Source organism: Balaenoptera ricei, chromosome 4 (assembly GCF_028023285.1).
Source record: "Balaenoptera ricei isolate mBalRic1 chromosome 4, mBalRic1.hap2, whole genome shotgun sequence".
Taxonomy (NCBI): Eukaryota; Metazoa; Chordata; class Mammalia; order Artiodactyla; family Balaenopteridae; genus Balaenoptera; species Balaenoptera ricei.
In genome coordinates, this window is record NC_082642.1 from 80,921,097 (window position 1) to 80,937,202 (window position 16,106).

Consider the following 16,106-nt stretch of genomic DNA (forward strand, 5'->3'; position numbering starts at 1 on the left):
TTTCTGTTCATAATTTTTCCCCAAAGTTAGCTTCTCTTAGGATAAATGCCAAAATGTAAAATGACTGAGTCAAAGGGTATACGGTAAATACTTTTTTAAAAGGCTGTTAATGGATTTTGCAAAACCGATCCGTCCCATGGAGTCTTATCACAGTCACATCTTGCCCAGGCCAGCCTGAGAGCGGGGGAGCCCGGGAGCGTGGGGAGGAGGGGAGCAGTGGCTGGTTCCCCAGCAGGGTGCACGCGAGCATTGCCCCAGCCTGGTGAGAGTCTCATGTTTAAGCGTATGTTTTTGCATATGCCATGGTCCCTCCACACGAGCCGACTACTTCATTTGGTGCTCAACCACAGATACTGCCATCTGGTCCAGTGCTGCAGAAACCATGGCCTGTATTAGATTCTGAGATGTCCTGTGTCCGTCTCCATCATGCTTTGTAATAACTACGTGCTGGATTTTTATAGGTGACTGAAGGGCTTTTCAGAGATCATTTTGGTTACATGAGATTCTGACTTTAAACCTCACTCCCCTGACCCCCATATAAGGTATGACTGCAGGAGACTATACCCAGAGCCATATTCACCGTACCCTCGCTCCAACAACCTCAAAAGCCTGAGTGGAACCCTTTCTGCTCCATGGCCGATGAATTATGACAAAATGTCCTTTCAGGTCCACAAGGTTCTGGCTGGCATCTTTGCCTTCTTCTTACTCAAGTTAAGTGCTGCACCAAAACTCAGAAGCTTCATGGGGCTCTGGGGCCTCAGGTGGTACTTAGGATGTGTCAGGTATTCCTACAAGCCAACATTCACATGTAAATGTCCAGGTGACAGCTTGTCTGTTTCTTCCTGCAGTTGGTCACCACAGAAGGGCGCTTCCTCAAAGACAGTTTGTACAATGAAGGAATCCTAATTGTATGGGACCCGTCTGTTTACCATTCAGATATCCCAAAGGTAAGTGGGTGTCCGTGGGAAATTGGGATTGAGTCACCTGTTTGTCTACAGATTTCCCCGAGGTCCTGGGTTTTACAGTCACGGCTGACCTGGGCCACCCTGAGGGCTGGCTATTTCCACGTTAGGGCACCCCGCTTCTGGACTAGTGGTTCAGGAGGACCCCTGTCCTACACCAGTGCTCTCCATTGCCCACCCTGCATTGCCATGTATTCGTCTCCCAACTGTGGTCTGTACCAGGTGTAACAGTGGCTGCATTTCCCTCCGTCTGGGGTGGATTGTGTTCATGTAATACAGCTATTCCTGACGGGCACCAGCAGGAATAGACAGTGGTTACTATCACTTCTATACATAATATTACCACACGCGCCCCACACTTCCAATTTCCGGATGCTTCTCATTTCACTCTCATAGCTAAATAAAGAAGTAGATAGATAGATAGAAGCATGGTTATTCCCATTTTACAGAGGAGGAAAACAGAATATGTGTATGTGGGGGTGGGGGGGGGGTCACCTGCCCTGGGGCTTGATTTGCTAAGCAGAGGGCCCAGATCTGCAACATCAGCTTTTCCAGGGAAGGAGAAAGAGTCTCAGTCCTGCTGGAGTCTAGCTTCTCCAGAACGGCCCTCTCACTGTTACACACGTCATTTGGCCTCTCCCTGATATGGGCTGCAGTGGCCACAGGAGAGTGGCTTTAGGGAGGAGGGACAGAGAGCACTGTTCTTGGGACACTTCATTCTTTTTTTTTTTTTTTAATTAGTTAATTATTTATTTTTGGCTGTGTTGGGTCTTCATTTCTGTGCGAGGGCTTTCTCTAGTTGCGGCAAGCGGGGGCCACTCTTCATCGCGGTGCGCGGGCCTCTCACTATCGCGGCCTCTCTTGTTGCGGAGCACAGGCTCCAGACGCGCAGGCTCAGTAATTGTGGCTCACGGGACTAGATGCTCTGTGGCATGTGGGATCTTCCCAGACCAGGGCTCGAACCCGTGTCCCCTGCATTGGCAGGCAGATTCTCAACCACTGCGCCACCAGGGAAGCCCGGGACACTTCATTCTTATGCTGGACACACCAATAGCTGATGGGCTCTGGTGATCCCTGGCACCATCCCGTCCTCTCACTACCTCAGTTTCCAGTTTTGTACTGATCTCACTTAGAACTGAAATTTGCCTGGGTCAGGTCAAGGACTGTGAATCCACAGATGTGACAAGCTGTGCCCCAGTTTTCACCCCTTTAAAAAAGAGAGGTGGGGTTAGATAGGGCCAAGAGGCCTTCTCAGCTCTGATATCCTTCCCGGATCCTATGATCCTGAAGTCTGAAGCCGTTCCAGGGTCAACAAGCTCAAAGCTTGGTGAGCACAGGCTGTGTGCTGGGCCCCCCACTATCAAGTGAGAGCTGTGATGTGGAGGAGAAGTCCGGAATCTGTTCTGATGAAGGGGCTGTGCCTCAGGAGTCTGCCTTGGTCCTTCCCCACCTCCCCTCAAGTCCTCAGACGAGGATGACCCCCTGGGGGCAGCAGTGGCATTGGCACGTTGCTCTCCTTGAGAAGACCTCTTCCTTCTTTTTCAGTGGTACAAGAATCCCGACTACAGTTTCTTCGATAACTTCAAGAGTTATCGTAAGCTGCATCCTGATCAGCCCTTTTACATCCTCAAGCCCCAGATGCCTTGGGAGCTGTGGGACATCATTCAAGAAATCTCCCCGGAGCAGATTCAGCCAAACCCCCCCTCTTCTGGGATGCTTGGTGAGTCCATGTCTGGGGAAAGACCTCTTGTGCTTGTTTCTAGAATAGATTAGCCTTCTACTGGGGTCTCATTCGTTCATTCGTTTGTTCGTTCACCAAACAGTTGCTAGGTTTTTGCTGTGTTCGTACACAGAGGCAAGTTCCAGCTCAGACACAGAGATCAGTAAGATAGACTCCACCTCCTTAATTTCAGGGTGTCCAGTGGGAGAGTTCAGTCAGGTGTCTGCGGCAACATTCGATTTGTGCCGGGAAAGAGTGACCAGCCCGTTGCCATAGGAGAGAGGACCCCTTCTAGAGGGACAGTCTGAGAACTTTGAGAACTTGGCCCAGGCCTGGGAGAGGGGAGGATCTGGCAGGTGGAGATGGAGAAATGGGAAGCACAGACAAGAGGAGGCAAGAAAACAGGAGGAGCGGGGCTGAGACTCGGATGAGGCCAGCGAAGCACTTGCTTCAGGTGTACGATTTAAGAAGGTGCCAAGAAATTCAGAAACAAATGATATCTTAATACAGTATCTTTAAAAAAATCACAATTAATTCCAAATTTTAAGATAGACAAAATATCAAAATTTTAGATAAAGACAGGGTCAATAATAATGTCATTATTGTCCTGAGCCATATTAGAATCTGTGGAAAAAGGAAGAGTCAATAATATTTTATTCAGAATTTCAAAAATCTGTTCACCCTAGTGACCACCCTAGTCGTGGCCCTGAGAGAAGCCTGAGTGGTGAGGCTTAGCCGGGTTTGGGGGCCACGCATGGAGCTGTGGGTGCCGACACGGGGGTGGGCTGGGGTCAGAGTGCTGGGGGCCCTGCACGCTGGCTACAGACTTTCTTCTTGGACCTACTCCACACCTCTCCACCCTCACGGCCCATCTGCCCTTCCCTCCCTTTCACTTTGAGTTCAGCTGGACCAGGGGCGCTTTCCACGAGCCTCCAGGGCTGCCTACGGCTCCCCGCCCCCCCGCCCACCCCGCGGTCCCCGGCCCGCCCACCTTCCCTACTGGACTGGAAAGTCCCTCAGGGCGGGGACTGCGTTTGCCTCATCCTTGTGGGTCTGGCGCAGGATAGCCCTGAGCTAAATGTTCCTTGAGCAAATGAACAAATAGATGTTTACTATCAGAGGCATTTCCTGATAGAAAGAGATGGAGGCGCTTTCAGCATCCCACCGTCTTCATACCTTTCCCTTCCACTTTTGGATGGGTGCATTAGGGGGCTCTCCCTGGACGCCTTTTGAGCAGAAGTAGATGGAGAGCTTCCTGGGACACTTTCTCATCGCCCTACTGCCTGCCTTTGCCCATGCTATTCCCGCCACCACCAGGCTTTCCCCCTTGCCCACCCCTCATGGCCGGAGCCCCTGCCGGGCCCCATACCAGTGCTCCGGGAGGTGTACCAGAACCCTCTCTCATAGAGGGCTCCCTCCCATCATCTCCAGAAGCACTTCTGCTGTGCCTTCATCAGTTAGTTGCAGAGGTGTCTCTTCTCCCCCATTGAACCAGGAGGCAGCCAGAGGGCAGAGGTGGGGCTTTTCCCATGTCTGATTCTTCTAGAACAGAGTTGCTGCTAGCAGTTTACAGTTTTGCTGTTAGTGAGACCTGTTCATCATAAAGATTCCCTATATTTACGGTTGACAAAGGCAGTCTAGAGCCATGATGTTATTGCATCCTAACGATAGCCTATGTGGTAGGAAGAGTGGGTAGATCACCCCCTCGGGGCAGATGAAGAACCTGAGGCCCCAAGCAGGACGTGTCCGGCAGGAGATGACCAAGCCAGGTGGGGACAAGCGTGGGTGGTGGCAGGCGTCTCCCGCCTCTTGCTGGGTCTGCACCCCGAGTGTTCTGTACCCCTCCCTGAGAGCACAACCTGGCCACACCCTCTCGGCTCCTGTCTCCCGCCTGACTGAGCAGAGCGCATCAGTACAGACCATGGCATGCTCCCGTGCCAACTGTCCCTCCTCCCACCTGAGGCACGAAGCCTTCCCTCCCCACGCTGTTTCTCCAGGTACTGAGGTAAGAAACGCCTCCGAAATTACCATCTAAGAGGCTGATCCAAGATACAGAGATGCTAGAAAGTCACATCTGCAGGGAATGGTTCTGTCTCCTCAGTCACGCTGTCCTCTCTCTTCATATAGCTTTTGGACAGTGATCAGTTCACTGACTGATGATGGAGCCCTTCGACCCGTTAGCGTTTAGGGAGGACCTGCTGTGCACCAGGCCCTGACCTGGGCGCTAAGCAGGGCAGCACGAGCCCTACGAAGGTGCATAGGGCCCTGCGCCCAGAGGAACAGCCTGCTGGACTGGCTTCCCAGAACAACTCAGACTGGGAATCGCACTCAGCAACTCCAGACAGACACCTCCCCAGATCTGGGGGCGCAAGCTGCTGGGCTCCCTGGGCAGAACCCTGGGGAGCTGGGGTGGGTTGTCGGGCAGGACTCACCTCTGCTCGCCTCTCCAGGCATCGTCATCATGATGACACTGTGTGACCAGGTGGATATTTACGAGTTTCTCCCATCCAAGCGCAAGACTGACGTGTGCTACTACTACCAGAAGTTCTTCGACAGCGCCTGCACGATGGGCGCCTACCACCCACTCCTCTTTGAGAAGAACATGGTGAAGCACCTCAACCGGGGCACGGACGACGACATTTACCTGCTTGGAAAAGCCACGCTGCCTGGCTTCCGGAGCATTCGCTGCGGAGCGTAAGCTGCCTGGCCAGGCCCCCTCACCCTTCTCCATTGGGCATTTTACAGCTGGTCTCCTGGCCACCCTGGGCCCAGGAAGGCTGTTCCTGAATGATCACTGCCTGCACTCCAGGCAGCAAGAACCTTCAGGAACCCAAGGGCAGGGACCCAGGCCCAGCCTGCCCTTTTGTCATGGGGGTGTGTGAATCGAGAGCTTCCCGCCACACTCATGCACACACGCCCAGGATTCCTTCCAGAGTCCTCTCTGCCCCTCCCCTGCACAGGTAAATGCAAGATCCACCTTTGCCAGCAGGGCTGCCAAAGCTGGGCTGCTTTCCCCACTGGAATGATGTTATTCTTGCAAACCAGTGCTCTGTCACGCTTGAAATCTATACCTAGACACTGATTCCATGTTTTAAACAAACTCTCCCATATTATGATTGTGCCCATTACAAGGTGCCTCTGAGGGGCAAGTACGTGTCACAAGGCATAGGAAACACAGTCAGTTCCTCCAGAACTAAGCTGCTCCTAAGGTCCATGCCCTGGGAGAGGCAGTGTTCCTATCCTTCCGGCTGGTTTGGCGGCCCTTGGCCTTGGTGCTGGTGAGCAAAGGGTCTTGATGAACCCACAGCCCTCTCCATAAGTGAGGAGATGAGAGTACAGAAAAAAAGGTACTGTCTCCATCCTCAAGTTGCTTACAGCTCAGTGCGAGTGACAGAATGGATTCAGTGTGCCCGGTGCCCGGTGCCCTGTGGGCTTGTAGGGTGGTGGGCTTGCTGTGCTGCTATCTTTGCACCAGGAGGGGCCACACACTTCCTGTGTCAGTGGGTCGCAGAGGGCTTCACGGAGCTGGAGGCTGTGGAGTGGATTGTAGAAGAGGAAAAACATGTCAAGCAGATTCTGTCTGAGTCATCTGAGATGTGTTTGTTTTCCTTTCTGCCTTTATTACCCATATTTATTCGCTAAGATCTGCCTGAATTTACAGGTTCAAGTTATTTTTTGAGGAAGCCCCCTCCCTCATATCTGAGGCAGCAAGTGCAGCCCCATGACAGATGCCAGGCAAGCCAGATGCCAAAACCCTGATTTCCCCAGGCTCGCCTGGTCTGAGCCTAGCCTACCAGCTGGGTGTGCACACCAAATCCCAGTCTTCCTGTTTGATGCCTACCCCCAAACCTCCTCCCACAATCTTGTTTTTCCCTTTAGTCTTCCTCCTCCAAAATTACTTTTAAGCATTTTCCACTTTAAAATGTCCTCACCCATTTTTTTTGACCTTCATGGGCCTTTTGTGAAAGGTCTCTCAGGGACTGGGAATGTGGTTTCCTAGGACTTAAAGTAGCTCTCAGAGGTCAGAACCTTGGAGATCATGACTGATTCTCACCAGGTGTATCAGATTGCTGTACCCTCCACCCCTCCCTGCAAGGGAGCAACACCAGAGTCTCCAGGCAGAGGCCTACCCGCTGTGGTCTGTCTACACACTTCCTGGACCATTGTGCTAAGTCCCCTGCCCTGATGGGGAGCCACACTGGACTGGACCAGGCTTCTGGACTCCCAAAGCTAGCCCTGTGTGCTCAAGGGCCTCGAATGTTTGAGCTCCAGACCAGCTGTTTTGGAGCAGGAGTCCTCATTCGCTGCCAAACCATTGGCTTGAGTAGGCAGTAGAAAGAGCTCTGGAGTGAGAAGCCCTGGGTTTTCAAAGTGATGTTCCCCTATTACTCGCTATGCCACCATGGGCAAATTCTCCTCTCTGAGCCTCTGTTTCCACATCTGTAAAATGGGTGATAAGCCTGCCTCACAGGTGCTGTGAGGGTTACCTGGCATATTGCAGGTGCTCAGTACATGCTGGATTCCTCCCTTCCTTTACTAAGGACCTGCTCTGTGCTCACATCTGGGCAGGACCCTGCTTTGAAGGCCAGAGAGGGGGCCTTGTCCTGAGGGAAGTTAATGTCCTATTGGGAGGCTACACCTACCCTGCTTAGAACACCCTGGAAACCATCCGAGGGAATGGAGGGTGCAGAACGTGCCCCTTCTTCTCCCTGCCTGCAGCTTAGGCCTGATCTGCTCGGGGATGGGCAGAGCACTTGGGCCACTGGCTGCTGTGTAACATGAGTCTTTTCCATGTCTCTGGGCCCATGAATTCCTCACAATCTTTGAATCATGAGCACTGAGTGCAGAGGAAGGTGGCATTCCATCATCAGGAGAGAGATGGTGTGGACACTAAGACTACACTGGGTAGATGCTAGCTTTTAATTGTTATTATTAAGGGATCAAATTAATTTCATTCTGTGCTTTCTCTACATGGAAACTGGTAGAATGCAAATAAGATGTGGATATTATCATTAGTCTGATAAGATGTTTAATATTTGTGACAGGTAATTTAAAAATTATGACCGAGTCCTGTAGGAAAGCCACTGTCTCTAAGGTGTTCTGTCTTCTTCAGTAGCCATCTGTTCATTCTATATCATGAGGTCCTCAAATCCTTCTATCAATCAGATAAGCTATTGATATTGGTTTGGAGTTGGGACATCAATCTCAGAAACTTCTGAATCATGACTAAGCTAATTCTGAATTACCCAAAGATTATGTAAAATTTTAAAATAAATGTTTTTTAAAAAGCTTGTCCCTCTTTTCTTACTTGCTAAGGGAACAACTGCTCATTGTCAATTCTTGTCTCCAAAGAGGACACAACTGGAATTCCAAACCCCCAAATCCTCCCCCACAAGCTCCTCTGGCCTCTTAGCCTCTCTTTTCAACACTCCAGGAAAAGGAATGCTTACTTACATGGCAGGACAGCATCTTTGAGATAGTGACTGGTTTATTTTCTTCCTTTTGCTCTTGCCGGGATTCAAATGATGAAGCTGTCGTTCATCCAACACCTCAGGGAAGGGCTGCAGTAGGGCAGAAAGCGAATGAAAAGAAGGTTGGTTTCAAAAGCCTAAAACCCTTAAAGGAATGATGTCCCAAGGGAATAGCCAAATTGTTTACATACAAATCCTGAGGAGGAGCAGGAGTAAGTGGAGAAAAACATAATTCCTCTTCCCCATGAACTGCCCACCTCCTGTTATGGGCTGGATATGTCCTCCTAAAATTTGTATGTTGAAGTCTTAACCCCCAGTACCTCAGAATGTGACCTTATTTGGAAATAGACAATTGGTTAAGATGAGGTCATACTGGAGCTGGGTGAGCCTCTAATCCAGTATGATTGGTGTGCTTACAAAAGGGGAAATTTAGAGGTAGACATGCACACAGGGAGAACGCCACGTGAAGATAAAGGCAGAAATCAGGGTGATGCTTCTACAAGCCAAAGGTTGCCAGTGAACCACCAGAAACTAGAGGAGAGGCATGGAAGATTTTCCCTCACAGCCCTCAGAAAGAACCAACCCTGCTGACACCTTGATCTCGGACTTCCAGTCTCCAGGACTGTGAGACAAAAATCTCTACTGTTGAAATCACCCGGTTTGTGGTGCTTTGTTATGGCAGCCCTAGCAAACAAATATTTCCCCACCCCTGCTTATAACTCCTTACCTACAACAGAGTCCCCTGGAGTGGGGCTGGAAAGAACACTGAGAGGCACCAGGCTGTCTCAGGACCTGGAGAGAGGGCCCTGTGCCGTGTCCCCAGCCAAAGCTCTAGCAAGGACCAGCAAATCCTTGGAGAGTGAGGCTTTCACGGGTCTCTAGTCCAGGCAGATTGGACCTTAGGCAGCCTTGAAGAGCTCCCATGCCTGGAGAGGCGAAGAAGCAGCTGAGTGATGAGACCGTGAATGAGGGACCCCTGAGTAGTGTTGAGAGGTCAGATAACACGGAAGACTACTCCCCGACCCCTGCACCTAATGCCTTAGCGTTGCAAGTTCCCTGGAACTCAGATGTAACGCCATCTCGACTGAGATTGGGTTTCTGCCTTAATCTCAGGAGAATGGGAGCTCAAAAGAGGAGTGAAAGAAAAATAGATTTCAATTAGTTTGGAAATTGAGATTTGTGCTTGTCAAATTTACAGTGGCCTTAAATCTCTATAAGGTCCTTTCAACTGGTGAGCTGGGCCTTGGGGTGGCACTAGGCTTCTCCGTTTGGGTCTTGGGGGGAGCTTCTGCAACCTCCCCAGGCTGCCTTTCCCCTGGTTCCTACTTTGGTATCTGCTGGTTATTTTGAGGTGTGTATGTTAGGGGTGAAGGAGGAAAAATGGGACCCAGGCTTCTCTTTTCTTCACCAGCCACTTAAGGAGAAGAAAGACACAAGTCACAAAGAGAAAGACCAATAGAGAGATTCGTACCTGCATCCTCCATGCCCACCCCACCCATAGATCCCCTTACTGACTGAAGCCCGACTCCAGGCTCTTTGTTCTTGCAGAACGCTTCACACCTTGGCAAGTGTGCTTTACCCACACCAGTAATGGCTCCACAGCCATAAGCAGGAGGTGGAGAAGCAGTGCACTGGGATTCTGGGACTGCCACCCCCACCCTATTCCCAGCTCCCTGTGTGGCTTTGGTTTCTGCTTCGTCTGTGACTCTCACGGCAGCCTTCGAGGATGTTCTGTGATGTGATGGGGAGTGCATTATGGCCCCAGGGACACTTTCCACTCTAACTGGGGCAGGAACACCCTAACCCAGAATATTCATCCTTATGGGCTTGGGTAATGGCATCAGTTTCAGGAGAGAGGAAAAGGCCTCACCTGCACCCATGAAATCCCATCACCCAATGCATTTATGCTGCCATCCAGTCCTTCTCAGGATTGACTGGAAAACAAGTTTAAAATGGGGAGAGGAATTCTATTCAGTCCAGCAAGTGCACAGTGAGCACCCACTGTGGCTGGCATTGGGAGACAGTGACAAAGACTCCCAGCACCTGCCCTCCAAGAAATCAGAGCCTGGGAGACTAGACCTGCCCTGTCTGTGTGTAGTAGTATCAGGTTCAGGTGAGAGAAGAGAGCTGCCATTTTCTGAAAAGCTAAGCCTGGAAAGTATGGTTATTGTTGTTAGGCATGAATTTATAACTGCATAGAAGAAAAATACTATGCAAATGCCGAATATGAAGGAATATGATCATACAAGGTAAAAGCACAATAATGAAGTTATAGAAGAAAGATTCATTTTGGCTGGGATCTGGGGAGTCTTAGTGGGTGACAGTCTTGAGGGACAGGCAGGATTCCCCCTTTTCTCTTTAAGGAAAATGCTTTTCTTGATTATAAAAGTTACACATATTTACTGTCAAAACACAAAATCATGAAGAGGAAAAAGTCCATCTCCATCCAAAGATAATCCCTACTAGCAGTTCCCAAAGCTACAGTAGTCAAAACAGTATGGTACTGGCACAAAAACAGAAATACAGATCAATGGAACAGGATAGAAAGCCCAGAAATAAACCCACACACCTATGGTCAATTAATCTACAACAAAGGAGGCAAGAATACACAATGGAGAAAAGACAGTGTCTTCAATAAGTAGTGCTGGGAAAACTGGACAGCTACATGTAAAAGAATGAAATTAACCATATACAAAAATAACACCATATACAAAAATAAACTCAAAATGGATTAGAGACCTAAATGTAAGACCAGACACTATAAAACTCTCAGAGGAAAACATAGGAAGAACACTCTTTGACACAAATTGCAGCAATATTTTTTTGATCCACCTCCTAGAGTAATGAAAACAAAAATAAACAAATGGGACCTAATTAAACTTAAAAGCTTCTGCACAGCAAAGGAAACCATAAACAAAATGAAAGACAACCCACAGAATGGGAGAAAATATTTGCAAACGAAGTGACCAACAAGGGCTTAATCTCCCAGATATACAAACAGCTCATGCAGCTCTATGTCAAAAAAAACCCAATCAAAAAATGGGCAGAAGATCTAAATAGACATCTCTCCAAACAAGACATATAGATGGCCAAAAAGCACATGAAAAGAAGCTCAACATCACAAATTATCAGAGAAGTGCAAATCAGAACTACAATGAGGTATCACCTCACACTGGTCAGAATGATCATCATCAAAAAGTCCACAAACGATAAATGCTGGAGAGGGTGTGGAGAAAAGGGAACCCTCCTACACTGTTGGTGGGAATGTAAAATGGTACAACCATGATGGAGAACAGTATGGAGGTTCCTTAAAAAACTAAAAATAGAGCTACCATATGATCCAGCAATCCCACTCCTGGGCATATATCTGGAGAAAACCATAATCCAAAAAGATACATGCACCCCAATGTTCACTGAAGCACTATTTACAATAGCCAAGACAAGGAAGCAACCTAAATGTCCATCAACAGAGGAATGGATAAAGATGTGGTACATATAAACAATGGAATATTACTCAGCCACAAAAAGGAATGAAATAATGCCATTTGCAGCAACATGGATGGACCTAGAGATTATCTTACTAAGTGAAGTAAATCAGACAGAGAAAGAGAAATATCATATGATATCTCTCATATGTGCAATCTAATTTTAAAAAATGATACAAATGCACTTACTTACAATACTGAAATAGACTTGCAGATATCTAAAACAAACTTATGGTTACCAAAGGGGAAACATGGTGGGGAGGGATAAATCAGGAGCTTGGGATGAACATGCATACACTACTATATATAAGATAGATAACCAACAAGGACCTACTGTATGGAACAGAGAACTCTACTCAATATTCTGTGATAACCTATATGAGAAAAGAATCTAAAAAGGAGTTAATATATGTATATGTATAACTGAATCACTTTGTTGTGCATCTGAAACTAACAGCATTGTAAATCAACTATACTCCAGTAAAATTTAAAAATACACACACACACACATATATATGTAGAAAATGCAAAAAAAAGACCATATCCCACTTTTTTTTTTTAATTTAAAAATATATCATAAAAATGCCTCCAGATCATTTAGGCAGCCGGCTGTGCCAGGAATCAGCCCCATCCACCAGCAGATAAACACTAGATCCAGGACCCCCTGGCCCTGCAACCACCTACCCCAGAACCCGGCTCTGCCCACTAGTGGGCCAGCACTAGCCCTGGGACCCCCTGAGGTTCTGCAACCAGCCAGCTCATGACCTGGTCCCGCCTACCAGTGGCCGGCAGCCACGGCACAAGGTAGGGCCTGGCAACCAACTGGACCGGGGACCAGCCACACCTAACAGACTACCAACAGTAGTCAGGAGTTTTCTTTATGTTTCCTATGCTTGGGGTTATTTGAGCTTTTTGGATATGTAAGTTTATAGTTTTAATCAAATTTGGAAAATTTTTGGCCATTATTTCCTCAAACCTTTTTTCACTTCCTCTCTCTTTGTTCCTTTGGAAACTCTAATACAGTAACAGATCGCTTAATGCTCACTGATGCTCTTTCCATTTTTTATAATTCTAATTTTTTCTGTTTCATTTTGTATAGTTTCTGGTGTTACATCTTCAGGTTCACTAAACTTTTCTTCTGCAATGTCAAATCTGCCATTAATCCTATCCAGAGTATTTTTCATCTGAGATATTGCAGTTTTCATCTTTCTGCTACTTTCTTGAAAATATAAAATATACTTTTAGCAACTTTTAATGTTCTTATCTACTAATAATATCAACTTTTATTTCTGGGTCAGTTTTGATAGATTTTGCTCCTCATTATGGGTAGCTTTTTCCAGCTTTTTTGAATGTCCTGGTAATTTTAGACTGGATGCCAGATATAAATATTTTCTTTTTGGGTGTTAGATACTTCTGTAGTCTAATAAATATTCTTGAGTTTTGTTCTGGGGTGCAAGTAAGCTTCCTGGTAACCATTGGTTCTTTTTAGGTACTGCTCCTAAGCTCTGTTGTTTCTCATTTCTCAGGGATCACTGTTCTTTGTTACCTGATTTCCAATGTCTTCAAAACTGTATTTTACATTTTTTGTAGTTCTTTAGCTGTTTCATGCAGGAGGGTAAATCAAGTCTCTTTATCTTGGCCAGAAATTGAAACATCTCTTCATTAAAAGTTGAAGTGAATAAATGTTATAAGAGTTATACTTAAGCTGAATCTGGACTCATTCAACCATTTGGCTCTGTCTCAGAGACTGGAGTAGGGATACTATGGGCCTCTATTTTCCTCATTGGTAAAGAGCCTCCAGAAAAGGGCCTCATCCAAAGGGAAGGGGACGGAGCTGAGGTGAACCTGCCTGGCTTAAGGTCAAGGGGCCACAGTAGGAGGGGGTCGGATGCTGATTGTTCTATAGCCCTGTCCCATGGAATAGGAAGAGAGAACTGTAGTGAAAGTATGAGAAGACCTTATAAGTTCATACTCCCCAAAATATCTATGGGATACTGAAAACGCAGTGTGGCGTGAGCAAGTAAGGAGAAGCAGCCAGAATGGCTGGTGCCTGGCACTGGTGCTCACAGAAGAAAAAAGAAGAGGACAGTGATGGCTGTCATGAAGACATCCACTTCCTCTCAGCCCTGTTTCGGTAGAGATTTGTGGTAGCTGGAGCTTCTATTAAAGGGCCAAGGTCAAAGCATGAAGCGAGATTTTGGGAAGCAAAAATGGCCTCTGACAGAAAAGTTCCACATAAGTGTGTGTGTACATACTCAGGTCAACCAGGAGAGGGGTGGGGGGCAACATGATCGTGGGAACCGCAGAGTAGTGTGGTTGCTTTGAGTAAGTGCATTTTCAAAGACTTTAGCTACAAAAGTGACCCACTCTTTCCAGACATGAGATGTGGTCTATCTTTCTGTGGTGCTGAGGTCTGTGTTTGTCTCTAATGACTACATCTTTGCCCTGGGCAGCCTACAGGTGGGCCTCTCCAGCGGAATAAACAGGGTCAGGGCAGAAAGCCCAAAGCTCTCACTGTGCTTCCTCAGAGGTTTGTTTTTACCACTTGCCAAAAACGATTGAAGGAGTCTTAAAACAGGTGGAAAAAACGTACATTAAGTTCTTTATCGGGAAGCTCTGAAATCCACTTGTCAAAGGTCTATCCCAAGGCATAATTAAATAAATGGAAAAGGACCAGTCTTAGGCACAGCACAAAAATAGCTGAAAGTCTGTTAAATTCTGCAGCTTAGGTTGAGACAAAGGCTGTGAACCTTCTTGAATGTCTGTGGAAGTAGATCAAAAGGGAAATGTGTGCTAGGTCTTTACATGAATACCATTTTTCCAAATAGGAAATATCCCATTCTTGGAACATATTGCACAGCAAAAGTGGGTGGCCCTGAGCAGCACTGAGTAATAAAGTAGTATTCAACTGAGAGTTCTAGGTGAAAGTAAAAACTTAGAGAAACCCTGAGTAGCCACTTTTACAATAAAATAATCCAACTGTAGTAGACCATAATGCTCCAGGCAGCGCTTACCAAGAGAAGGGAGTTAGTGGTTTGGCCTGTGGTGACCATGCTGATCTCACTGTCTGCCATACTTGGCTAGCAGTTAGTAATCTCAGCTTTCTTCCCTTCAGTTTCACTCATGCGAGTTATTTCTCACCAGACCACGGTAAATTCCATCAGAAGCCACACAGCAGTATTTCATGTTTACCAGCTAGAAGAACACCAACAGTGCTAGCCCACTACTCAAGAGTGGTAACACTTTCTAAATTTACCCTTACACTGAAGTTTCTACTATGGCCTAACTCAGCAAGCTTCACTTAGGACACTCTCTAGTCCGGAGCTAAAGTTCACTTAAAACTCTTTGAGCCTAGGGCCTACCAATCCTGCCAGCTATCTCTTTGCACCCTCTTCTTCTAGAACTTAAAAAAACAGTAAATTTGTTCCTTCATTCATCTATCCATCCACCCATCCACTCATCCATTCAACTGATGAATATTGGTGCCTACAATGGGTCCAGTTCTGTGATGGAGTTACAAAGATAACATTGACGACAACAGTGACAAGGAGAGTGATTGGCACCAAAATGGCAATATAGGAGACCCCAAGCTCTATCCCTGCACAGAGACCAATAATTAGACAGCTAGTCATGAAGAAAAATAGCTCTGGGAGAGCTCTGGATTCCACTTAAGAAATTTTAGCACATAGTGGAACAAAAACCCTGAGAATAAGTGCACAAGAAGAGAAGAAAATTAGTTTCATCGTGCCTGCATCATCCCATCCCTCAAGCTGGCACTTCTTAGTGCCAAGAGGGAACTTCCCAGCTAGAAAGAATCCTCCTTTCTAGGAAAGAAACAGTTAGGTGAGCAGCTTCTCCAGCCTTTCTGGGTGCCACACAAAGGATCTGCTTAGGTTTCACCCCACAGACAGGAAAAGCTGAGATGTACAGAGATGGCTAGGAACAAAAAGAAAAGCGGTCACAGAGTGGGAGCCATCACAGTTCACAGTGACCTGCTCTATAGACAAACCCAGCAGCCTTTGCCACTGAAGAAGAATCAATGGCTAACACAGCTGCCACAGACCCCCTGCAGATTTCACCAGCTTTTGCCCTATAGGTACTTGTGCTCGCTGAGGCCAGCTGCCTGAGTCCCTCCCTGATCCATCACCTTCCCCACCCCCATATCCCGTCTCCCTCCAGAGCCTGGGAACTGCACTGGCAGCTAGCTCAGGCCTCTGAGGCTGCACCAGTGTGAAACACCAGCTTAGACCCCTGCGGATGACCCCTACTGCTGTGCGTGCACTCACAGCTAGCCCCTCCAGCTCACTTTTATGCTGCCAGCCTGACATCCATCACTAGCCTTCACCCAGCTGCACACCTGGGGGGAGATTGTACAGCCACTAGGAGAGCATGCTGACAGCCAGGGCTCCTATAGCTCCTTGTGGGCCCAGATCAGGCCCTGTGTTATGTCACTTGCCTGAACGACTGT

The 16,106-nt window shown here is 47.6% G+C and overlaps 1 protein-coding gene and 1 long non-coding RNA gene across 2 annotated transcripts in view; one reads left to right on the forward strand and one right to left on the reverse strand.

Moving 5' to 3' along the window:
- Positions 1–5,478, forward strand: part of ST6GAL1 (ST6 beta-galactoside alpha-2,6-sialyltransferase 1) — a 135,521-nt gene extending 130,043 nt beyond the window's left edge. Inside the window, exons 8-10 of the mRNA XM_059920747.1 lie at positions 849–947; positions 2,508–2,682; positions 5,133–5,478. Of these exons, the coding sequence (XP_059776730.1) occupies positions 849–947; positions 2,508–2,682; positions 5,133–5,380 (522 nt within the window). The 3' untranslated portion in view covers positions 5,381–5,478. The remainder of the gene's footprint in view (positions 1–848; positions 948–2,507; positions 2,683–5,132) is intronic.
- Positions 3,724–16,106, reverse strand: part of LOC132364711 (uncharacterized) — a 50,035-nt gene continuing 37,652 nt past the window's right edge. Inside the window, exons 2-3 of the long non-coding RNA XR_009502886.1 lie at positions 8,137–8,243; positions 3,724–6,214 (exon numbers count right to left, since the gene is read on the reverse strand). This is a non-coding gene — a long non-coding RNA (uncharacterized LOC132364711). The remainder of the gene's footprint in view (positions 6,215–8,136; positions 8,244–16,106) is intronic.